The sequence below is a fragment of the Pipistrellus kuhlii genome, unplaced genomic scaffold (genome assembly GCF_014108245.1).
Source record: "Pipistrellus kuhlii isolate mPipKuh1 unplaced genomic scaffold, mPipKuh1.p scaffold_m20_p_7, whole genome shotgun sequence".
NCBI lineage: Eukaryota > Metazoa > Chordata > Mammalia > Chiroptera > Vespertilionidae > Pipistrellus > Pipistrellus kuhlii.
Window position 1 is genome coordinate 9810167 of NW_023425573.1, and position 26503 is coordinate 9836669.

General features: G+C 39.1%; 1 protein-coding gene and 1 long non-coding RNA gene across 8 annotated transcripts in view; one reads left to right on the forward strand and one right to left on the reverse strand.

Annotated features, from left to right (window-relative positions):
- Window positions 1-24289, reverse strand: part of LOC118709410 (cytochrome P450 20A1) — a 29627-nt gene extending 5338 nt beyond the window's left edge. The window contains exons 1-9 of one of the 2 annotated variants that reach the window (XM_036421463.2): window positions 24132-24289; window positions 22358-22407; window positions 21377-21543; window positions 17582-17724; window positions 14112-14279; window positions 10928-11006; window positions 7291-7406; window positions 6198-6252; window positions 2670-2790 (exon numbers count right to left, since the gene is read on the reverse strand). In XM_036421463.2, the coding sequence (XP_036277356.1) occupies window positions 2670-2790; window positions 6198-6252; window positions 7291-7406; window positions 10928-11006; window positions 14112-14279; window positions 17582-17724; window positions 21377-21543; window positions 22358-22407; window positions 24132-24203 (971 nt within the window). In that variant the 5' untranslated portion in view covers window positions 24204-24289. Of the gene's footprint in view, window positions 1-2669; window positions 2791-6197; window positions 6253-7290; window positions 7407-10927; window positions 11007-14111; window positions 14280-17581; window positions 17725-21376; window positions 21544-22357; window positions 22408-24131 lie in introns of those variants that run through there. The other variant, XM_045575394.1, reaches the window with a different exon arrangement.
- LOC118709411 lies at window positions 151-26085 on the forward strand. 6 transcript variants are annotated; one of them, XR_004984938.1, is made up of 4 exons: window positions 370-486; window positions 1364-1367; window positions 9989-10001; window positions 16421-16435. It is a non-coding gene; the product is annotated as an uncharacterized LOC118709411 (long non-coding RNA). The 6 variants fall into 6 exon arrangements; XR_004984939.1 differs by lacking the exons at window positions 1364-1367; window positions 9989-10001; window positions 16421-16435 and adding exons at window positions 1631-1635; window positions 15031-15040; window positions 21983-21994 and having other exon boundaries at window positions 389-486; XR_004984940.2 differs by lacking the exons at window positions 1364-1367; window positions 9989-10001; window positions 16421-16435 and adding exons at window positions 25266-25270; window positions 26075-26085 and having other exon boundaries at window positions 151-486.
- Window positions 26086-26503: the final 418 nt, after the last annotated feature.

A 26503-nucleotide genomic window follows, 5' to 3' on the forward strand; every position in this document is an offset into this window, starting at 1 on the left:
GGCAAGTTATGTATTTTTTAATGTTTTTAAATTTTTTGTTTTACTATGATATATGTGCATAGAAAAATCTGGAAAAAATAGTAAAAGGGATAACAATTTTTATCCCTAAAGGTACATTTATAAAGAATGTACTTTCTACACCTTCTACTTCATACACTTTATTATAAAAACTTCAAAAGACAAGCTTGTATTACTCTTAAAATTAAAGATAGCTATGTTCAATGTAATAGATAAAACCTCCACCATTTTGAAGACTCTAACGCAGTGGTTCTCAACCTTACTAATGCTGCGACCCTTTAATACAGTTCCTCATGTGGTGGTGATCCCTAACCATAAAATTATTTTTGTTGCTACTTCATAATTGTAATTTTGCTACTGTTATGAATCATAATGTAAATATCTGATATGCAGGATGTCTTTGGCGACCCCTGTGAAAAGGTTGTTCGAGCTCCAAAGAGGTCGCGACCCACAGATTGAGAACCGCTGGTGCTAACAGAAGCCTCCCGGAGAAATCCATGGCTTCGAGTTTTGTCCCATGGCTGTCTCTCTATCTTCGTTTCTAGAGTTGAAAGATGCTCCTAGACAGGGCTGTCTGTTACCCAGACTCACACTTCCAATCCATTCCTAAGCAGTCACAGCCACTATTTTTAAAAAATCTTTTTTAAATTAATTTTTATTTTTCAATTACAATTGACATGTTATTAGTTCCTGATTTCACTCATACGTGGAATCTAAAATATTTTTCATTTATTTTAGTTGTATAATTTGATGTTTACGCAATTGTGTAACCAAAACTGCAAGCGAAACACAGAACAAGGACACTTCCCTCACCCTAAAACCTTTATTTCCACCCCATCATACAATAGCTCATCCCATCCCCACTCCTTCCCCCAGACAAGCACTGATGTGCTTTCTATCACACTAGCTTTGTCTTTTCTATTTCACCTAAGTGAAATCACGCTGTAGCCAATCTTTGTGCTTGACTTCTTTCACTTAGCATAATGAGATTTCCATTATGTGTGTATTGATACTGTGTTACTTTTTATTTTAAAAATATCAGATCTGTCTTAAGAAAAGTAATTCTATGTTGAATTCTACTACATTATAAGTAGAATTAACTGAGAAGTATATTTCATGGTCTTTTTCCTATAAATATAACAATAAAGACAACAGGGTAACTGTCCTGTTTTTCTTCATGGCAGCTCCTCCTGTCTCCTCCTGTCTTTGGAGCTAGAGGAGGGGGAGGACCAGCTTCTGTGCCTCCCGGTGTTTCTGAGGTTCTGGCAGAGACCTTCTCTGTAACTGGTTTTCCCTATTTGCCAAAAGTCTGTTTCCTCTTAACACGCAACATGTTTTACAGAAGTCTTGTAACAGTTCCAAAAATAATAAAACCGGTCCCGAACATAAAAATGATACATACCACAGCACATTGGTTTTTCATAAGTGGCTTCGGTTTTGTTAAATTCCTTTAAATAATTTATTGTGCCAAACTATGTGGTAGAAATAAAGTTTTTCTTCAAAGTAATAATAAAACCCCTGAAGAAATGCAGTTCAATGATGTGTGCAGAGGGTGAGAATCATCTGTACAGAGGCCAGCGCGGGACGGTGTGGCCACCTCAATGCCTAGCAGGTCCCGTTAGTGAGAAGTGGGAGGTTTAACCTCAATGCCATGTCCCCAGGACAAAAGTTTATTCCAGGTAAACGCTTCCAGTATAGTGTCTGTAAAGCTGTTCTTGAGCGGATGAAATCTGCTTCTCCAATTGTCCAACATTAACATGAAAAAGCACTCTACTTTATATTTTATCTGCCCCTCCCATCACTCCTAAGACAGTGGTTAAAGTGTTCTCTGCTTTAATAATTAGATGTATGACCAGTGAAAAATTTAGGCTTCCTTTAAATTTACTGTGTTTCTCTTTATTACTTGATAATATTTCATAGTACAAATATAATACAATTTGTTTATTCACCAGTTCACAAACATTTGGACTGCTTCCAGTCTTTTGCTGTTATAAATAATATTCTGTGAACATTTGCAAGCAAGTTTGTGTGGCCATTTATTTTTATTTCTCTTGGTGAATGCCTGGGAAAAGAACTGCTGGGTCAAATGGTGAGCATATGTTTAACTTTCTAAGATCCTGCCAGTTTTCCTACAGGACTGTTCCATTTCCCATCCCCACCACCAAGGTCTGAATGTTTCACTTACTTGATTGACAACATTGATACTATTTTATACAGGCTAATGTAAAGCTTTCCCAGAACTATAATACCATATGGTTTTAGGAAATAAATTAATTTTTTAAAATATAGTTTATTGATTTTTTTTACAGAGAGGAAGGGAGAGGGATAGAGAGTTAAAAACATTGATGAGAGAGAAACATCAATCAGCTGCCTCCTGCACACCCCCTACTGGGGATATGCATGCAACCAAGGTACATGTCCTTGAAAAGAATCGAACTTGGGACCCTTGAGTCCGAAGGCTGACACTCTATCCACTGAGCCAAACCGGTTAGGGCGAAAGTAAATTAACTTATTAAAATCTTATATAAATATTTTAAGTCCTATAAAGATATATAGCTTTCCAAGATATTAGCCATTAGCTTTAAATGAGATAGTCAAACTGCTCACATTTACCTTTTAATGATCTCCTCCTCCTTTCATTGTGTTCTTACCTGAGCTGCTCAATTTTCTCTGGAGTAATCGGACCCTTCCCAAAAACTTGGTCTATCTCTTCATATAGTTTTTTCTGCACTTCTTCAGAGGTGGTTAAAAAACAGATTGCCCAGGTGCACACTAAGTGAAGATTTATTTAATAACAATGAAAATAGATACCTCATAGTTTGGGTGCAGAATAAAAAAAAAAAACTTTTTTTTGTATTTTCCTTTTTTTTTTCTTTTCCTAATACAGAAGAAAAATAAATGCTACCAAAAACAAAAAGTAAAACAAGATTGTTCACAGGATCTGTACTTCACTGAACAAAACATAAATATTTATAGATCACTCCCCAAAAGAAATAAGGCAATCTGGAAGATTTCTTTCTTAAACTGGCAAACACTTAAAGCCACTTCTTAAATTATTTTATTTTTTCAATCACCATTTACCCCCTCTGTGCCCTCTTCCACCTTCACCTCCACCCCTTGCAGTCACCACACTGTTGTCAATGTCACCAGAGGTAAAACAGTAATGATAATAAATAAACTTCACATCTGGGGGAATGTTAAATGCTGACACCTTTGATAGATTGTCTGGTTCACTCAACCTTGTAAAATAAAATACTGATTTATCAGTTCACTCGGGAGCCTTAGTGAGATGACTCATACAAATCAAAGTAGCAGGAACTTTACCTATAAATTAATATTCTAAATTTTCACTTGTAATAGTAGATACACTGGTTTAAGAACTGGGACTGCTTATTATTGCTTAAGACAGTGGTTCTCAAAAATCCTTTAACATCCACAGATTCTGATTTAGAAGGTTTGGGCTAGATCAAAACATCTGCACTTCTAACAAATACCACAATTATTTTCATGAACACCAAAATTGGAAAATCCCTAGTTTATGGCTTACTTTGGTTAAAATGGCTTATGGATTATATTCATTGTGGAAATGAAAAGGTAAGAAAATTACATGATGAACATAAAACAGAGAAAATAGTTAGATTTCCTTTAATAATCCACTGGGATTACTCCTGTGGACAATTCAAAGAATTTAACCATCCACATTATATAGTACTTCTTGCCCTAGATTATGTTTGACTCACCTCTACTTTTTCTATATCAAGTACTTTTTAAAATACATTTACTAATTTGTACCTCTACTTAATATTTCTTTCCTGAGCTAGTAAGGACTGCTATAGATTTGTCTCAAATTTTAACTTGAATTTTAACTTAAAATTACTTAAATTTTAACTCACCAATTATCCAATCAATTCCCATGCTAGAAAAGACATAATTCACTTTCTGTACTAAATCTTACTAATAAAATCAACAGCTATCTGGTCCTCAATTATTTTGATAATTATTCACATCTAAAGTTCAAAAAAGGCACATGATGAGTAACTGCCTGTCCTTAACTTTTTCCTACATATGCTTCCTTATTATGGTTTTTGAGTGAACTGCAGAATTTCTGTTTCACAAAATAAATGAACAAGCAGAACAAAAACAGACTCACAGATACAGAGAACATTTTGACAGTTGGCAGATGGGAGGGGGTTTAGGGTATGGTGAAAAAGGTGAAGAAATTAACAAGAACAAATTGGTTGTCACAGAATAATCATGGGGATATAAAGTACAGCATAGGGAATAAAGTCAATAATATTCTAATAACTATGTATGGTATCAGATGGGTGCAAGATTTATCAAATACTGCATGAACGAATGGTACTCTGCTAAACTAAAACTAGTAAGTTATGTAATGTCTAATCACTGGGTTGTGCACCTGAAACTAACATAATAATGTATGTCTACTATAATTGAAAAATAAAAATGATTTTAAGATGGAAAAAAGGCAAGTGACATGAAAACTAGTGCAGATAGTGTACAATATGTATATGTATGCAATTTTGTAAAATTGCAAAGTAAAATACTGAAAGATTTAGCACAAAAATTTGAATATAGTACACACACGTACACCCAGCTTGACTATCATAAATGGTCACTTAAAAAATAACGTAACTGTACAAGCTTAATAATTTCAAACATTGGTTCTTTTGTAGAGCTCTACTAAAAATAAAGTATGACTAGGGATAGCTTACAGGTGTGATTTTAAGTCCCTGAACATTTTTTAATTATACCACTGAACCAAGACACAATTTTATCCTTGGAAGATAGTTGGAAGATAGTATCCTACAGCTGACTCCTTATTTTAGAAAAGGAGAAAAGGCATAGGCAAGTGCCTGGTTCAAGGTTAAGTAAGCTGCAGAGGAGGAACTTGATGGTTTCCTGCCTATCTTGCCTCTCAAAAACTTCAGAAGTGACTTAAAAACAACCAGCCCAATGCAAAGAAATAATCCTCTGAATATTTCCCCTAAAAACAACAAATCAGATTAAAATATTAACTTAAGCTTGGAAATGATCACTTTTTTGTGACATCTAGAGGACAAGTGATTCAGATTTACTTTAAGGACTTCAGCAAAAATTTATTTTAATGCAATAAAATTTTAAAACAAGTTAAGCATTTTTTTAAAAGATCCAATACAGCCCTGGCGGGTAGCTCAGTCGGTTAGAGCATCATCTCCTACACCAAAAGGTTTGGGGTTCAATTCCCCATCAGGGCACATACCTAGGTTTCGGGATCCCCAATTGGGGCTCACACAGGAGGAACTGATTTCTGTCTCTGTCTGTCTGTCTCTCTCTCTCTCAAAATGAAAAATCAATAAAAATATATACTCAGTTGAGAATTTAAAAAAAAAAAAAAAGGTTCAATGGTTCAATACACCATATTTACACAAGCTTACTTTAATTCCATTTAATTTATAATATCTGGACATCTTTTAATGTTAAAAATTTTACAGCAAGAAAAACTGATGGGAGTTTGTATTTGTAATCTTTATTTTTAAGAAAAGTTCCTTCAACAGAAAGAGTGGTAAATGAATCCTTCAAGTGAACATGAATTTTTTTGGGATTTTAAACTAATATTTTAATACTTCCTTTAACATTTTATGTTAGTATATTTTTATAGATATACACAAACTTTTATAAATATTGTATGAATGAATGGAATTCTACTAAACTAAAATTCAGTAAGGAAACTTAGAAACATATCACACACATTTTAGATTTTGGGGGGGGGGGAAACACCTTTAATCTGACAAGAGTGCTTCTGAATCATGATTCCTGTGGCTCATCTCTTCTGCTGGTAGGCTTTAATAACAGCAGACCCAACAGGGTCAAAGTGAAATGCCTCAGCAGGAACCTGAAAAGCTCACTACTTGGCTGGGAAGGTGTCAATAACAGTTCATTTTAAAAGCACTAACTAGAATTCACAATCCGTAAACTGTGACAAAAATTTGATGGCAATGTTCAAAGATGGCATAGAACACCTGGGGTTTTTTAAAAGGTACCTGTGTGAATCAAGCCTTGCAAACAAAAATAAAAAAAGAAGAGGGGGGAAATTATAAAGAGTGTTTCCTTTATTTTAGAATAGCTTTACCCGTGTATATTTTATACTCTATTTCAAGAAGGAATCAAGGAATACTTACATTTTGCAGTTATTATGCAACTTGCCAGAGAAAATATCATACTGTCTTCTAGGATCTAGAAAACAAAATGAAGTTTAGGAAGAATGAAATGCAAGGTGGCCTGTATCAGGCCCTACTAAAATAACCTAGAGCACAGAACTGGGGTCAAGGTAAGGGGAAAGTCTATATTTCTTTGTTTCACTTAAAAAAATCTATAGAAGAACCAATCTAAATATCACATTGCCTTTTTCCATGCAGTAAACATTATCTATATTACTGTCTCATAATTTTTGCAAATAAACTTGGCCTGCTGCAGCAATGAAGCCTCAGGAACCGTATAACCCTGCCACTCACCATCCTTGGAGCCTGAGTCAATTCCTGCACTCACACACACACCAAAAAGCCGCTTCTGCCTATGAAGACTTGCATGTGCAGAATGGGGCTGAGGATTCCTACAATAAAAGCGTGTGGCAAAATGGCTTCATGCCTGTCCTTTGCCTGACACCACCACAGGTATGCTGGGAGTAACAGACACGTACTGGAACAAGCCAAGCTTTATATCTGGTCATGCAGGCAGAGCAGCTTAGTCGATAAAGGCTTATATGGGCCCTCCTATTTTATGATGAGAGATTTTTGCTCAATATTTGTTTCCCAATGCTATATAATAAAACGCTAATATGCGAATTGACCAAACAGCGCAACAACCGGTCACTCTGACATGCACTGACCACCAGGGAGCAGACGCTCTATGCAGGAGCTGCCTCCTGGCGGTCAGTGTGCTCCCACGGGGGGGGCGGGGGGGGGGAGCGCTGCGGTGGCAGTGGGAGCTTCTCCCACCTCCGCAGCAGCATTAAGGACCCCTAGGAAGATGTCCGATTAACAGAGAGTGCAGGTCAGGCTGGGGGCCCCCTCTGAGTTTACAAATTTCATACGCCGGGCCTCTAGTTATTAAATAATAAACAGCTGCTTCAAAGAGCTAAATAACAGGAGACTAAATACTAATATTGTTTATGGATAATGTACAGTAAAAGAAAAGAAAGCCATTGGGTTTTGGAGACCATCTGGATCAAATGAATAAAAACCAAACTCTATAAATGTTTAACAATTGCATTACCTGTTGGTCATTAAGGTTTCCCTGTATTAAGGAGTCAATGAAAATACATTGACTAACGTTCTTTCCTTTTCGTTCTTTTATGATTTTCTTCAAAATAGATTCCAGTTGCATAAGGGCTTAGCGAAGAAAAAAAAATTAGAATATATGCACTTATAAAGATTAAACTTTAAAATATTTCTGTATAATGCTATTACTACAGAATAAAATTTTCAAAGGTAAAGTAGTAACCAACAATTTTTAAAAAGCTAATTTATGTTTAAATTCATCTACTTTCTTTTCCTTCTCTTTACTAAATTTTATACATTTATTTTAAAAAGTGCATAAGATACATATGTACCATCTAAGGAATAATTATAAAGCAAACATCCATAATATTGCCACTCAGGTCAAGAAGTAGGATAATGCCAACACCTTAGAGGCCTCCACACACATATACCTCTTCCCTGATATTATCCACCTCCCTTCTAATTTCTGTCCTCTTAACTTTATTCTTCTCTCAAATCAGGCATCACCCAGTTTAGGGACAGAAACAGATGTGAAATAACAAGAAAAAGCCCAAGCCAGCATGGCTCAATGGCTGAATGTTACCTATGAACCAAGAGGTCATGGTTGGATTCCCAGTCAAGGAACAGGCCCAGGATGCAGGCTCAATCCCCAGTGTGGGGCATTCAGGAGGCACCTATCAATGACTCTCTTTTATCATTGATGTTTCTATCTTTCTGTCCCTCTCCCTTCCTCTCTGAAATCAATAAAAATCTATATATTAAAAAAAAAATAAACTCCTAAAATCTAAAAGATATAGAATAGCTGATATCCAACAGTCAAAAGAATTATCCAAAGATCATTTCTCAGTTCCCATCTTACCTGACCTGTCACAGGATTTAATGATGTTGACCACTTACTTGCAGGAAACACTTTGTCATTTGGCTTCCAGGATTCAGACTCTCCCAGGCTCCAAGCTTTCCTCCCACTCTCCCACCTGCCTATTCTCAGTCTCCTTTGTCTGATTCCTCCTCATCTCTAGAATTTTTTCATGATAGAATGTCCAAGGTCACAAATCAATATTTGGAACTCTTCTCTTTTGCTATTACATCCAATTAGATTGGTGATCACTAGCCCCAAGGCTTTAAATACAATCTATGTACTTAACACTCCCAAATTTATATTTCTAGTCAGGACCTCTTTCCCCTGAACTCCAGACTCATATCTCTTATAACCATCTCAGCATCTCCTGTTGGCTGTATGAAACATATTAAACATACCACATCCAAAACTGAACCTTGATCTTTCCCCTCAAAGCTGATCTCCCTAGTCCATCCATCTTATTTCCCAATAGCTTTAATTTCCAATTACTTAGACCTAGAACATGGTATCCTCCTTCTCTCTTATACCCCACATCTAATCTGTCTCTATCTTCCAAATACAGTATTATTCTCCCTTATTTTATTTTCTGTTGCCTGCCACCGAGTCCACACCATATTATTTCTCTTGTCTGGTTCATTGCAATAGTTCCCTAAGTAGTCTTCCCTCTTCTGCTCTGGGTACCTCCAACCAGAGTGATCCTTTAAAAACATAATTCAGATCGTAACTCTGCTCAAAACCTTCCAGTGGCTTCCTATTTCATAGTAAGAATCTATTCACGCAATGATCTACAAACCAGACAAAATCTGCCCCTCTCCCCCAATCATTGTAGCCTCATATCCTTCTATTCCTCTCTGACTCAATTCACCCTAGCCATACCCCGTCATACCTCATATACACCATGGAGAATCCCAACTCAAGGATTTTGCAATTACTTTTCCTCTACATGGAATATTCTTCCCTTAGACATAGGATGTCCACGTGACAGTTACCTTACCTCTTACAACTGTTTGCTCAAAAGTCTCCTAACTCGGTGAGGCCTTATTTAAGACTATAACCTCCTCACCTCTAGCATTCCCCATCCCCCTTCCTGATTTAATTTTCTCTGCAGCACTTTGCATTTTTTAACACACAATTGCGTTTATTTATTTAGATTATTGTTTGCCTCTTTCCACTAGAATGTGCTGCCACAAAGACAGGAATTTTTGTTTGCTTTATTATTCAATCTACTTTATTTAGAATCTAAAAAAAACTGTAAATTATTCATTTTCATTTATTTAATTGAACTAATGTTTGTGAAATACATTTTTTTATTAAGGGGAAGTACTCTAATGCACCCATCAAGATAATCAGAATGGTTACAAAAACCAAATAGCAAAAAATATATCAATTAAATTGGCTTTTCTGGACTTAGGTTGGACATGAGGGAATTACTGAAATGGTCAGCCCCATGAGAACAAGGATTGCTGTCTTCTATACAAAGAGGGCCCAGCACACATAGGCCTCAATAAACATTTGTTGAAAGAATAAAGGAAGAGAATCCTGAGGAGCAATACTGTTATATATGGAAAATAATCCATTATTCCAATGCAGTTTATGTATTTTAATTTACCTCAGCCTACCTCCAAAAAAGGAATTGAAGCAACTCAGAATAAAGATATTAAAGCATTAAAATCATTAAATTATTGACAAAATATGTAAAATAAAATAAAAAGGGGGAGAATAACTTAGGGGAGCCATCTTAAACTAGGACTATTTTTCTGAGTTTACAAAGTTGTAACCAATGCCAAACAATTTTGAAAAAAAATAAATAAAAATGTATTTTTATTTATTTCAGAGAGGAAGGGAGAGTAAGAGAGAAACAGAAACATCAATGATGAGAAAGAATCATCGATCGGCTGCCTCCTGCATGCCCCCCACTGGGGACCGAGCCCACAACCCAGGCATGTGCCCCTGATGGGAATCAAACCCAGGCCCCTTGAGTCCACAGGCCAATGCTCTATATACTGAGCCAAACCAGCTAGGGCTTAAAAATATTTTTACTCAGTGTTATAATGGCAATAATTTTTATGTTGCTACATTTTTTACAAATATTACAAAATATTTAATTATGTTGATATGATTTCCTTAACAGTTCCTATGTTGTTGGACATTGAGATTGTTTCTGGTTTTCTACTTGCAGAAATAGCCAAGAAATATTTTTCTCCTAGATAATTTAATCCATCATTTATTAATCTTAACATATGTCATAAAAATGCTTTTCTAAGGTTGTACCCTTATATTCTCCATTCATCTTGTAGGCTATACCAACTCTATAGCATTCTCATTCTGCAATGAATGCTAGAATTTCATTTATAACTTCATTGCTTTTTCCTCTCTTTTGTTTAAGAACTTCCATTATGGGCAATGCAGGCGGGGGGTGGGGGGAGGGGGGGAGAGAGAAAAAAAAACCCAATGATTTATAATTTCATTGTTCCAAAATAGCACTATTAAAGTAAAGCACAGCTGAAACCGGTTTGGCTCAGTGGATAGAGCATCGGTCTGTGGACTGAAAGGTCCCAGGTTCGATTCCGGTCAAGGGCATGTACATTGGTTGCGGGCGCATCCCCAGTGGGGAGTGTGCAGGAGGCAGCTGGTCGATGTTTCTCTCTCAACGTTTCTAGCTCTCTATCCCTCTCTTCTTCCTTCCTCTCTGTGGAAAATCAATAAAATTAAAAAATAAAATAAAGCACGTATCTTTTTGTCCTCACTAAAAATTAAGAGTGGCAAAACTTACCATCTTCATATTGTTTTTTCCGAGTTGTACTTTTATCAAGTGATCCATCTAGAAAGCCTTTTCCGATCTCAGACCAAACCTATAAATAGAAATACATGCCTACTATCTAATATGTAGATTTTCTAAATAACAAAACAATCTATGCTAATAATTGAAAACTCCTACCTCAGGAACAGAACTTACAATTAAGCTCTCCCTTTTAAATAAGCTACATAATCATTTACTCCACAGTCTATGAGAACAGAGCAAATATCTATAATAAAAAAAAAATGTAATATGCTAATCAGACCAGCCAGCCGAACCACCTTCCGGACCTTCCAGATGACCTTCCGGACAAAGTTGGGGCTGCAAGGGCTGCAGCTGTGAGGGCCGAGCCCCTTGCACAAATTTCATGCATCGGGCTTCTAGTATTTTAATAATTTTTGTCAAGAGACTTTCAAATTAATTAAACTGAAAAGCCAAAGGTTCCTTTTCTGTCCTCGCCGGTGTGGCTCAGTTGGTTGAGCACTGTGCCATGCACCCAAAGCTTGCCGGTTTGGTTCTATTCCGGGTCAGGGCACATACCCAGGTTTCAGGTTCAATCCCAGTCAGGGTGTGTGAGGGAGGCAACCATTGTTAGAGTCAATGTTTCTATCTTTCTCTCCTTCTCTCTCTCTCCTTCTCTTGTGCTTCTTTGCTCCCTCACTCTCTCTATCTCTCCTACCCATCCACTCTCTCTAAAAATCAATGGGAAAAATATCCTTCAGTAAGAATTAATAGCAAGAAGGAAAGAAATATGGGCAAAGGACATGAGAAAGCACCCCACAAAAGAAAAAAACCAAGTATTCAACAAAAATATTAAACAATGTGTAACCTCACAAACAATAGAATAATGATATATTTTAATCATGAAATATTATTTTTGACAATTAAGTAGGCAAATATTTAAAGGACCAATAATTCTAAATGTCAAAAGCACAAGGAAAGAGCTCATGAATGTTGGTGAGAAAATAGTTGGGACAACGTTTTTGGAGAAACACAGTCAGCGACTGAATGTGAGGTGTACATTTTTCACAGTCTGTGCAATCGGTATGCATCCTACAACTGAGGGCGGCTCCCAGCTGCTGTCAGCCACGAAGCAGTCATGATGAAGTCATTACCTCTGCATGCACAATGTGGTTATTATTCTCGGTGACATGCACACCTTGGTGTTTCAAATATTAAAAGATCATTTGAGGTAGGATTTCAAGTCATGTGTCCGTGGTAGGCAGTTAGACAGATGTGACCAGAGGAGGGAGGATGGGCTAGGTACAAAACGTCATCAGGGCGAAAAGCCCCGAATGCCTAGCAAAGGACAAATGTGGGATGGGACCTCACCCTAAGGGTGACCGTTCCTCCACTCGCTTGTCGTTGGCGATGCACTTGTCCTTGGCCATGCCCTGCGTTTGGATACCCTGACCTTCCTCCCTAGAGATAACATCTAGACCTCAGCCACATTTCAGCTCCAGGCCCAGAAAAGCAGCCAAACCAGACCAGTGACACCAAGCCTGACCTCAGGACAAGCTGCATTGGATAGGGACTCCCTGCCCTGGCACTGACCAATCAGTCATAGAGACCCAGACCCTGGAAGGACACACCTGGAAAGCTGCTGAGTGTCCTATTGAAATCTTCCCCTGGGATCTCCTCTGAAATCTCTACTCTTAAACCCTTTAAGATAGAGGATCTGGTGCACTCTCCTCCCAGAGAAACCCCTTACCTGACCCTCCCCCCATCTCCTCTTCCTCCCCACAGTGCATCATCTTGACCTTCCTCACTTCTCAGCTCTAAGGGCCCCTCCTTCACCTCTCTATCTTGTTTCCTAAGCCCATTTCTTCCATCAATTATTCTACCTCTGTGATTTTCCAAATAAATGTTCTCTTACAGTCTGAGCCTTGGCTCTGAATTCTTTCCTAGCTACACTCAAATACTGAGATCGCACAACCCAGGGCTGGTCTGACATCCCTGATCTAACACACCTGGTGCCTTCCTACTGCCTCCAACATTCATAGTCTGAAACTTTTCTTTGACTTCTACTGATGTTAAGAAATATACGTTTCTGCCCAGCCAACGTGGCTCAGTGGTTGAGTGTCCACCTATGAATCAGATGGTAATAGTTCGATTCCTGATCAGGGCACATGCCTAGTGGAGGGCATGCAGGAAGCAGCCAATCAATGATTCTCTCTCATCATTGATGTTTCTATCTCTCTCCCTCCCTCTCCCTTCCTCTCTGAAATCAATAAAAATATCTATTTTTTTAAATAGAGAAAAATCACTTCCATATGTGAATCAAGAAAGGGCACTAGTAAATCAATTTTAAACTGAATTAGCCTTTCTTTAGATCATATTCATCTCATTAGCATTTTATTGCTCATTAGTTTTAATTCCCTTCTACACAACATAGGCTAGTTCTATTGTAGTTTTTTTTCTTTTTTCTAGAATTTAGTATTATTTCATAATATACTTGGTAAGTATTAAAAGAAAATTTCTTTAGTTATCTAATTTTTAAATTTCAAAAATAATTCTTAAATTTTTTAAAGAGACCACAATTATCTTTGCTTACATTACTGTTTTTAACCCCTAACAGTGAAATTCAACACTACAGCCAAAAGTGGTTTGGCTCAGTGGTAGAGCGTCGGTCTGCGGACTCAAGGGTCCCAGGTTCGATTCCAGTAATGGGTATGTACATTGGTTGCGGGTACATCCCTGGTAGGTGCGCAAGAGGCAGCTGGTCAATGTTTCTCTCTCATCGACATTTCTAGCTCTCTATATCTCCCCTTCCTCTCTGTAAAAAAAATCAATAAAATATATTTTAAAAAAATAAAAAGAAATTTTACACTACAGAACCTTAAACCTTATTCTTTTTTTAAAATATATTTTTATTTATTTCAGAGAGGAAGGAAGAGGGGGAGAGAGAGAGAAACATCAATGATGAGAGAGAATCATTGATTGGCTGTCTCTTGCAAGCCCCCCAGTAAGGATGGAGCCTATAACCCGGGCATGTGCCCTTGACCGGCATAGAACCTGGGACCTTTCTGTTCACAGAGTGGTGCTCTATCTACTGAGCCAAACCAGCTAGGACTAAACCTTATTCTTGAGAGGCAAAAATCTACATTATTTAACTATTAATTTGATGAGAGAATAATTTTAAATTTGGTCCTGGACTTACTGTGCCATGATTCTTCTGGAAGCGAATGACTTCCTGGTCATCTTCAAATGTACTACCCATTACCATCTGTGTAGCAGACTTCATAGCAAAGCCAAGCATATGCTGGCAAAGGGGTATGTGCTGGGACTCTGGGTAGGAGAGCCATTTATTTAATAATTCTTCTGAAAGCTGAAAGAGAACAGAAGCCCACATGATTTATTGTTCCCTCCTGCTAAATCATAGAAAAATTCAGCAAATAAATTCATTTCACAGAATACAGAGCTCAATTCTGTAACGAGCATTCAGGTGATTGGTTAATCTGTCGGGCTAACACTGGCTCCACCTAAAATTACATCCTCAGTAATTCAGACTGATATTCTGTCAAAGGGTTGGTTTGCAAATCAAAACAGAACCAGGACCACCACCACCACAACAAAATACATATTTTTAAAGTTCAAAGGCTGGTAAAATCTTAATGCTAATGGAAATTGAGAGTAAAATCTTAGTATCTAATTAAAAATAGCTATGACCATAAAAATCATATTACCAATACTGTCACTTGTATCGCATAACTGAATTTTTATTTGCTCCTGGCTTAATCCACTTGTTTTGCACTATATTCTCTAAATCAATGCAAATACTAAAAATGATTCATATAGGATTTTTCTCTAGGCAAACACATCTAATACTTCTGTTAGAGGATTATGTGAATCTTGACTAGTTTATATTAGCTAGGAATTCTAACAATCTGTTGATGAGCTACATTTGATAGATCAGAGTTACATATTGACTTATTATTCATAGAAATGTCAAAATCTATGATAAATTCTTTCATTCATAATAGACTTCTTTTTAAAATATCCTTTCTATGCCCTGGCTGGTTTAGCTCAGTGGATAGAGCGTCAGCCTGCAAAGTGAAGGATCTCAGGTTTGATTCCAGTCAAGGGCATGTATCTTGGTTGCGGGCACATCCCCAGTAAAGGTTGTGCAGGAGGCAGCTGATGGATGTTTCTCTCTCATCGATGTTTCTAACTCTCTATCCTTCTCCCTTCCTCTCTGTGAGAGATTCAATAAAATATATATTTTTTTTAAAAAGGGTTCATCTTCTCTCCCCTCCTCCCCTGCCAAAAAAAAAAAAAAAATCCTTTCTAGCCGAAACCGGTTTGGCTCAGTGGATAGAGTGTCGGCCTGCGGACTGAAAGGTCCCAAGTTTGATTCTGGTCAAGGGCATGTGCCTTGGTTGCGAGCACATCCCCAGTGGGGGGTGTGCAGGAGGCAGCTAATCGATGATTCTCTCTCACTGATGTTTCTAACTCTCTATTCCTCTCTCTTCCTCTCTGTAAAAAATCAATAAAATATATTTTTTAAGAAAATATATCCTTTCTAATTTTGCCAGGTGTTATATATGTATATTTACATAAAAAACAGTACTACCCTGTGGTTGAATCACAAGAATGTATCTATGCTGGAATATCCTTTTACCAGCTATATTTATATGATAAATAAATTATATATATATATGATACATAAACTGTAAAGACCAAAAAAAGTATGCTACTGATTTTATCATTTATCCTGAATAAGGACACATGATACACAATAACTTACTTCTTCAGAATATTCACATTAAAATATTAATTTTATTAATTCATATTAATTTTATTAATTCATATTAATTCATATTAATTAAAGTAACATAAAATTATATTAGAAAAAAACAAGTCAGTCTACCTAGAAACTGACTTACAATTCAAAAGATAAGATTTTAGAGTATATATCACTTTTCTTAAAGAATGCAAGCTTTTTTGGAAAAAAGTTTTTAGGTAATTAATCAGTAATAATTGTAAAAATGTTAGAATTTCAGAGAAAGCAGATTCTTTTTAATTCCACCTTGCATTAAGATATTACTGTGACTGCAATACTAAAAAAAGGTTTTTAAAAAGAAAAGAAAAAATCGCTAGCCAAGCAAAACTACATTCCAGGGTAGCAGAACCAAGCCATAGAGCAGCAATGTGCCAGACTGGGATCAAATCCTAGTCCTACTATTTACTAGCTATATGTCCTTGGACAAGTAACTTAACCACTCTGTGCTTCGGTTCCTTCAGCTAAAAAGAGGAAAATAACAATATATACCTATGAAGTTCTAATGAGGATTAAATGAGGTCATGAAGCTATTGATCCAATGAACTCAATAATTTTCGCTATTAATATTATTGCTAAGCTGTCAATTAGAAGGATAGTAATAAATTCTAAAATCCAGAAGTACCTGTTAAGTCAGAATTTAGACTCAAAGCCGCATAATATTGGATTAAAGCACACAGAGGGAGAAGTTACACTCACAGAATTAAAGTGGAGGTAACACGCAGCCTTGGAGCAGAGACAGTCAGGGCAGGAAGGAGTCAGAGCACACAGGATGAGGTGTGTGAAGATTAGAGAAGAGTCAGAACAGAACTCAGATCTGGACCCCCACCCTCAAAAAAAAAAAAAAAAAAAAAGGCAAAAGGTTTAGTATGTCAATATAAAATACACAACTTAATTCGGGGTGATAACTCTAGGTAAGCAGCTATTCTCTTACAGAAAACCATTGGTATAGAGCACATGTGTCAAACACAAGGCCCGCGGGCCAAATCCGTCCCGCCAGGCCTTGCAATGTGGCCCGCACCGTGCTGCCATCACTGCACTCCGCTGCGTTTCCATCACAATGACAGTTTATGACTGTTCAGTAAACCATTCGGCCCGCGATTTAGGCTGGATTTTAGATTTTGGCCCCTTCTCTGATTGAGTTCGACACCCCTAGTATAGAGACAGCAGTACTCTTCAATCACACAACAGGACTCTATTGTCTCAGCAAAGCAGGAGGCAGGGACATCCTTAGCAAACAAAAAGGTGGGTAGGATTAGCAACACTACTTTAAGGGTGAAGGTTTGTAACAATAATATGAGGACACAGAGAACTAACAGAAAGCAACAGGTTTCAACTAAGGCTCTTCACAGACAAAAAGGAAATGGCATTAATAAGTATTATTTTCTCTCTCTGTAAATCATTTGTGGAGCTTCTTAAAAATGTCAGATCCACTTCCCCCCAAAAAACAAATGTCAGATCCCTTCCCAGCGATTCAATTCATCCAAGTAGATTTCAAGTAATCTACATATTTAACAAGAGAGAGTGTTTCAGGTTAATTCAGACCATGTTTTAGGAAACAGTGGTTTAAAGGCTACCCTGAAAACAAAGGACAAATCTATTGATATAGAAAAAAATTCCAATTCTCTCCACTCCCATAATTTCCATTTATACAAGGAGTCTAGGTGTTAAGTCTTTTGTTTTCTTTCTGTTTGTTTTGTTTTAGAATTTCAGGACTATAAAGATCAGCTTAGAAAGACCAGTTAAAAAAAAAAAAAAAAAAAAAAAAGTAACAAGAACAAGACACACAAACAGTTAAAAAAAAAATTATTTGAATTGCAGAACTCCAGGCCAAACTACTTATCCCTTACCTTCAGCAGGAGAGCAAAATTACTCTGCAGAGAATCAGTCACACCATTTTCATACAATTTTTTCCTTGTGTAGTTTTCACTCACATTCCCACCACTAGATTGATACCTTAACAATGACTTTAGCATGGTTTCAAAAGGGTCCACTGAAACAGACAAATTAAACATTTATAAGTCAAAGTAATCTCTCTCTCTCTCTCTCTCTCTCTCTCTCTCTCTCTCTCTCTCTCTCTCTTTCTCTCTCTCTCTCTCTCTCTCTCTCTCTCACACACACACACACACATACACACACACACACACACAAACAAAAACAAACAAAACAAAATAACCCTCCAGCAAAAGGACATAGAGAACAGGGAATTATGGGATTGTAACTGAAAGCATGGCAATTTTTCCCCCCCACAACTCCCTTAAGTCTTTCCTAAATAGGAAAAGTTAAAGAAGCAATGAAAATTGTCAAGAATACAATATCCTGACTGGGAATCCCACCATAAACCATTAATACATGCATACACTTTCTACCTTCATGACAATATCTTTGACTTCTTAAAAAAATAAAATAAAATAAAAAGCCTAATGCCCTGGCTGGTGTACTCAGGGGTTAGTGCTGACCTGTGGACCAAAGGGTCTCAGGTTCAATTCCCAATCAAGGGCAGGTACCTGGGTTGCAGGTCCTTTCCCCTGCCTGGGTCAGGGTGTGTGTGGGAGGCAACCAATCAGCAAAGCTCATTCCACTGACTTTAAAGCAAAATTGATGATTCTGTGTAATCAAGTGTTTGAGTTAAAATTGTTTAGCTGAGTTTCAAAAAAAATTTTTTTTCTTTTCTCCTTTATTCATTATTTGAAGTATTTAATAACTTTGTTTTCACACACATACAAAAATACACTGTCATGGTAAACAATTAAAAAAGAAAGTAAAATACATCTAAATCTCACCACAGAGATACCGGTTAAACACGTTAGAGATCTTTTGTAGAACTGTTACCATTTCTTAAGAGAGAGAACATTATCAGACTTCACAAAGAACTGCAGTCCCTTCTTTCAGAGCACACGTCTGTTCATTAGTGTGATCATTTCCACGTAGTTTACATGCTGCCCCCGCCCCCAGTCCCCACACCAAACTATGGTCTCCACAGGACAGAGACTGCGTCTGGCTTTCCTCAGCACGGCAGAGCCATCTTTCTATGACGTGGAAAGCTCTGTGATTAAGGGCAAGAACTCAGGTCAGACAGCCTTGCTTCAAGTCCCAGCTCCATCACTTTAATTAGTGGTGTGATCTTGGGCAAATAATTAACTTCTCTTAATGTCAATTTTGTCTTCTGTTAAATGGAAATAACCATAATACCTATGTCATAAGGTTGTTCTGAGAATTAAATGATTTAACATTTAATTTATAAAAGGTTTAGAATAATACTGCTGGCATACAGAAATTGCTATACAAATATTTGGTAAACAAAATAAAATACATCTGCATCATCATATTAAGGCCTGAAAGTGATATTAAAAGTATTCTTTTATGCAGCCATTGGTAAGTATATGTTTGCTTCAAATTTTCATTATTAAATAATGCTAATGTCTTTTTTCATTTATGTGATTATCAATTCATAAAGTCTTAAAGATTATAACTGTTAAGTCAAATGTGACCGCCAACCTTCTCTCCAGAGGGTTTGTAAACCATTTATACTCCATGTTTCTCCATTCCCTCATCAATAAAGAGTTTGTCAATATTTTTCATCTCTTTAGTCAGAAATGGAAAAATCTGATTTTTATTTGCATACTACTGATTATCAGTGAGGTTGAAATTTGCTTATTGACCACATATATTTCTTTTTTCTTAATTACTTTGTTTTTACCCTTTTTTCTACAATTGCATTTTATTTTTTTATTTGGTTTTTAAATTTTTTTTTTTACTTTAATAATTTATTTTTTAATCCTCGCCTGAGGATATATTTGTTGATTTGAGAGAGAAACATTGATGTTTGAGAGAGAAGCATCAATCGTTTGCCTACAGTATGTGCCCCTACAACTTAGGTATGTGCCCTGACCAGAACTGAACCCACAACCTTTTTAGGTTACGGTCAATGCTCCAACCAACTGAACCACCAACCCCGGCTTTCATTTACTTTATAAATGTATGGGTGGGAAACAGCTTTCCCATTTCTTTTAAACTTTTTCATACATTTTAATTTTATAAAAATACTAGAGGCCCAGTGCACAAAATTGTGCATGGGTGGGGTCTGGCAGGCCTGCCCTGATGGGAGCCAATCGGGCAGGCTGGCCTGGGGGAGGGGCCCAGGCAGTTGGCAGGCCAGCCCCACCCCTGTTCAAACTCTGGTGGAGGGAACAATTTGCATATTACCCTTTTATTATATAGGATAGTCATCAATTAATACACACTATGTATAGTAATAAGTGGCCAGCATTTTTCCTTTTTTTTTCATCCTTTTTCAAGGTTTCTATTATAAAGAAATATTTTATTTTTATGTAGACAGATTTATCCAATTTGTGTTTGATGGGTTCTAGATCTCATGTCATGGTAAGAAAAGGATGTTTATCAATACCACTCACAAAATTTAATATTTAACTATTTTTTCTATTACTTTCATGACTCCACATTTTAATCATTTGAAATTTTCTTTGATATAAAGAATAATGCAAATTTTCCTTCCAAATAGCTAGCCAATTTTCCCAATATCATTTATTAGCTTGTCCCTTTATCATAAAATGCTATTTTTATCATATATACTTGGTTTGTCTACTGGACTATTTATTAGTCTGTCTAGTCCTATCACAGTATAAGATTCTTTAAATTAATCTAAAGAATCTAGCTATATAATACACTGTTCTGTCTGATGGTAGAGGTATTCCCCTCATTAATGTTCTTTTCTAGATGTTTCTTGGCTGCTCATATACATCCATTCTTCCAGATGTACCCTGGAACTATTTTTTCAGGTTCTCCCAAAAATTTACATTGGGATTTAATTATATATGTACCAGAGGCCCGATGCATGAAATTCATGCACTCCAGGGTGAGGAGCTCAGCCCGGCCTGCTCCCTCTGGCAGTCCGGGAGCTCTTCGGGGGATGTCTGACTGATGGCTTAAACATCAGTTAAACAGCTTAGTACTGCCGAGGAGGCAGGAGAGGCTCCTGCCACCAATGCTGCGCTCACCAGCCATGAGCCTGGCTTCTGGCTAAGCAGTGCTCCCGTTGTGGGGGTGCTCTGACCACCAGGGAGCAGCTCCTGCGCTGAGTGGGACTGGGCCAAAATTGGCTCTCCGATATCCCCTGAGGAGTCCCAGATTTTGACTGGTGCATGATCAAGGCTGGTGAGGGATGCGGGAGGTTGGCCATCCAGGGAGGGACCGCAGGAGGGCTCCAGGACACATCTGGCCCATCTCCCTCAGTCCCGATCAGCCAGACCCCAGTAGCAAACTAACTACCGGTAGGAGTGTCAGTGCACATCATAGTGAGCAGCTGAGCCTCCTTAGCATATTATTAGCATATTATGCTTTGATTGGTTGAATGGACCACCAGACAGTATATTAGGCTTTTATTATATAGGATTTATATAGAGACTTATAATTAATATATAATAATATATGTAAAAAAAATAATCACTTTATATATCGTGTCTTAAATCAGATAATATAAAAATTTCAGCACAATTTGGCCCATAGCATAAAGCATTCAACAAATGTTAGCTATTCCTATTCAAAATCAATGTATAGCTCTTTATTTATAGACAATTATTCTTAAAAGATAAGGATTAGCTAATTAGAAAGAAAATTAAACTTACATGTCTTATTGGGGTTGATATGCTGCTTCAGCACATCCACAGTGCCCAGACTAACCACAGGACGCCTGCCAAACCAGAAGGAGACCACAGGCCCGTATCTCTCATGCAAATTCACCAGGAACTCATGCAAACTTCCACTGTTCACAATATCTGGGAGATTACCATCTCTGAGGAAAGAGCAACATTGGACAAAATAATCAAATTAACTTGTAAGAATCAGAAAAATAATTAACCGTGTCAAGAGATGAAACCAAAGGTATAAGAAATTCAAATACTGTAAAACCCTAAACTCAATTATGTCACTTCTTGCTTTCTAAAGATATGTGTAGACGTAAATTTCTCTGATATTTTTAGAGTTCATAATACTTCAAACCAAATAAGAAAGCTATAAAAGAAACATCTGATTTAGAAATTGGAAGAAAAAAAAACACAATTTTTGCAGAACCTCATTCTGAGACAGCAATGAACATCATCAGAAGCTGATGAAAAACATCAGATTAGCTAGGGCAATTTTTCATCATTCCTTCTATCTTAATCCTGTCTTTCTATTGTCAACTTTCTCTGGCTAGAGGAAATAAAAAAAACTGAAGGTTTTTATTTTTACAGCCCTCCTTTCTGTTCTTAATGAAGTTTAGGTTGTATGCTAAGAGGTAAGTTTAAGGTAAATAAAGGAGCCCTATGGTTAGAGCATCAGCCTGTGGACCAAAGGGTCTCAGGCTCAATTACCTGAGTTGCAGGTTTGATCTCCAGTCTGCCCAGGCTTCTGCATGAGGCAACCAATCGACATGCAGCCAATGACACACACTGATATTTTTTTTCTCTCTTTCCCCCTTCTCCCTCCCTTCCACTTTCTCTAAATAAACTTTTTAGAAAGAGTAAATAAAGGAATTAAATGAACTAAGTAATCTAAAAATTTGGCTTAGTTTCCATACCAAAAATTAAGAATTAACTCTACTTGATTCCAAAAAAATAATTACTCACTTTTCATCAGTTGGAGTAATCCCTGGAATTCCTGCAGCTTGTCTGGAAGCCTTAAAGAAATTTTTTGAAATAGTTTATTTAGTATAATGAATTTTCATACATCCCACAAGTCAGATGTGGGACCTTAAATAATGGCTCAGTGGATACAGTGTCAGCCTTCTGAAGAGTCCCAGGTTTGATTCCAATCAAGGACATGTACCTTGGTTGTGGGCACATACCTAGTGGGGAGTGTGCAGGAGGCAGCTGATCAATGTTTCTCTCTCACTGATGTTTCTAACTCTCTATCTCTCTCCCTTCCTCTCTGTAAAAAATCAATTTTATACACACACATACACACACACACACACACATCATCTGGTGATAATATTTTTTAAATCCTATTTTTACTTTCTAGGCTGAAATTATTACTTTTTAAATATGTTTTTATTGATTTCAGAGAGGAAGGGAGAGGAAGAGGAAGATAGAAACATCAATGATGAGAGAGAATCATGGATTGGCTGCCTCCTTCATGCCCCCTACCGGCACGTGCCCTTGACCAGAATGAGAGCTGGGACCCTTCAGTCCGCAGTCTGACACTATCCACTGAGCCAAACCGGCTAGGGCGAAGCTAAAATTATTAATAACTTAAGCTGGTTTCCTGATTTCTCTTTAAATATTATAAGTTGACAGCACTCATCTATTATTTGTTGCTCCTGAAACCTCATTCAAATGAAAGCGAAGAAAAAGAGGAGAAAACCAGGATAAAGAGCAGCGGGGTAGCTCAGTGTCCGCTCTGAACCAGGAGGTCACGTTCCATTCCCGGTCAGGGCACACGCCCTGGTTCTGCTGGTCCCCAGTAGGGGGCGCGCCGGAGCAGCCAGCCCATCAATGTTTCTCATCACAGCTGTTTCTCCCCCCCACTCCCTCCCTCTCTGAAATCAATTTTAAAAATGTATTTTTAAAAAGATATACCGCAAATTCTAGATTGTGCGGTTGCGATATTCCAGCCTATCTGCCAATGTGAACGTGTCTGAGGTGTCCCCCCACCCCTCGGTGATGTGCCTGGTGTGTGCGGCTACTTCACCCCGTTATCTTGTCAGTGGAGCACGTCTCCATGCTTCCTCCCTGGCTTTCAAACCCGCCTCCGAGGACCACAGGGCCAAGCGGAGGCAGGAGGTCCCGAGGAAGAGGCCTCCAGCGAAGCTCAGACACATCACAGGACCCGGAAAGACGGAGAACACACACACACACACACACACACACACACACACACAAAGACGGAGAACACACACACACACACACACACACACAGAGGCTGGAAGAAGCCTCGAGAAAGGCGGGAGTGGCGCGCCCGGTGTTTCCTCCCAGACACAACTGGAAAATGAAGTTTGGGGCTGACAGAGGAGCCACCCAAAGTACGTGAGACCCGCCCGGACCAAGGCGCCGGGAGGCGCGCCCCGAGGACCGGCCCGCAACACCCCCGCCCGCCGCCCGCGGCCACGGGCTTCCCCTCGGCTCCCGGGGCCCGGCCCGCTCTCCCCGGGGCCGGAGAACTGGCCGGGCCCCCGCCGCGCTCCCCGGGGCCGGAGAACTGGCCGGGCCGGCGCCGCGCTCCCCGGGGCCGCAGAACTCCCCAGGCCGGGCCCGCGCCGCGCTCCCCGGGGCCGCAGAACTCCCCAGGCCGGCAGCGCGCCGCGCCCGCCCCGAGGCCCGCCGCGGGCAGAGTGAGGTGGACGCGGGCACACTGCGTCGGGTGGGGCGGCGGCCGAAGCCCTGAGGGCCGAGAGGCGGTTACCGGGTAGAGGTAGAGCACCGCTGCCACCAGCGCCAGCAAGAAGGTAACGGCGAAGATCGCGAAGTCCAACATGGTCTTCCGCCCGGAGCCACGTCTCGGGCCCCCGCTCCCGCAGCCGCGCCTCGGCCAGGGCGGACCTGAGGAAGGAGCGAATGGACAGCGGGGGCGTGGCCAGGGCCCGGAGGGGGCGTGGTTAAGCTCTGGAGGGGGCGGGACGGGGCGTGGCCAATGCTTGGCGGGGGCGGGGCAGTTCATGCCGTGGGGGCGTGGTCAATGTCTGGTGGGGGCGGGGTGTAGGGGCGGGGCCAGGGGCTGGCGGGGGCGTGGTCAAGGCCAGGCCCGGGCTGGCGGAAAGAGCAGTGGATTGCGAAGGGGTGACGGCGGAGCGAGCGGGGATACGGCCAGGACTTCAGGACACGCCCGCGACGTGGGGACGGAGTTCCTGTGGAAAGCAGAGCCCAGGCTTCTGCAAACCATTAGCAGTTATCCTCGTTCTACCCTGACCAACACTTTTTCCAGTGGATTTAAGATTAAAGCCTCTCTAGAACAACGAATGATTCTCAGTGTGGTTACCGGGCTCGCAGCAGCAGCATTGCCTGGGAACTTGCTAGAAATGCTGATTCTCCATCCCACTCAAGATTACAGAATCAGACACAGGGGGTGAGGGGGGGAGAGGAGGGCCTGGGGGTGCGAGTGGGGGGCGCATAGCAATCCGTGTTTTAATAAAGCTGTGAAGCGCAGTGAGAGCCACGGATGTAGGGTAACGAACAGGAGGTGTCAGAGTCAAGCACCTTTAGATGTTCCTTGTTTGGAAAAGCATTGATGTTTGAAGTGGTAGATGGGAATCCCTGACACTCATGGTGAACAAGATTTCCTGGCTCCCCTAGGCTTTCGGTAAAATTTATTGAAATCCCTAAACTTCCATCTCTGTGTAAAACAGTGGAAATAATACCACGCAGAATTGTCTGTATGGTTAAATCAGATATTTTATTTAGCACAAATAACCAGTATTCTATTTGGTATCGCTCCTCCTCTTTCACATGAGTTTTGACATGGATAATGTAAGGCAAAACCCGCTATTTACTGGTACTCCATTTAGTGTACACGTCCTACCAGTATTTATAAATTTTATAGCTTTAGTATGGTAATATAAAGTGACCAAAGGAGAGGGGCAGCAATTCAGCAGGAGAAATCATTCCAAATGGCATTTTAGAGCTTCTATGATAAACTAATATTACTATACATGAAACAGCATTGAAAATAGCCAATCTTTTGGCATCTATAGCAAAGGTAAAACACTATTTGAGATTTAATTAGGCAGAAATTCTATTTTTAATTCTAGTTCTCTGCCCAAAAGTTTATTTTTCAATCTATTTTTTAAAATCTTTTTGTTGTTGTTGTTAATTCTCACCTGAGGATATTTTTCCATTGACTTTTAGGGAGCGTAGAAGAGAAAGGGAAAGACAGAGAGAAACATCCATGTGAGAGAAACACACCCATTGGTTGCCCCCTGCACAAGCCCTTACAGGAATCGAATCCAGGACTCTTTGGTCCACAGGCCGACACTTTGCACTGAGTCAAACCGACTAGAGCAAGAATTTTTTTTTTAATATATTTTATTGATTTTTTTACAGAGAGGAAGAGAGAGGGACATAGAGCTAGACACATCGATGAGCGAGAAACATGGATCTGCCTCCTGCACACCCCCTCAGGGGATGTGCCCGCAACCAGTGCACATGCCCTTGACTGGAATCGAACCCGGGACCCTTCAGTCCGCAGGCCAATGCTCCACCACTGAGCCAAACCGGCGTCGGCTAGAGCAAGAATTTTTTATCTTGAACATGTAACTTTTTCTCAATTGGTTTGCCTGCATATATTAAGATGACTATATGGATTTTCTTTCTGCTAATATGAGTTATATACATTGATTTTTTAAAATACAGAAGGGAGAGGGATAGAAAGATATCAGGTAGAAACATCAATGATGAGAATCATTGATTGGCTGCCTCCTGCACACACCACACTGGAGATTAAGCCCACTACTTGGGCATGTGCCGTGACCGGAAATCAAAGCAGTGACCTCTTGATTCCTGGGTAAATGTTCAAACGCTGAGCCATGCTGGCCAGGCCATGCATTGATTTTTAAGTGTTAACCCTATCTTAAATTATTAAAATCTTAATGTATGAAGTACATTTGGTCATCATGCATTATCTTTTCTACATATTGCAAGAATTGATCTGATATTCTCTTAAGTATTTTTGTCTTTGCTTTGATAGATAATGGACTGTAGTTTTTTTGTATTTTGTTTTGTGGAGGTTAGGGTGAGGGTAGGATTATATGCCTTTCAATATTTTTCTCTGTTGGCTATAGG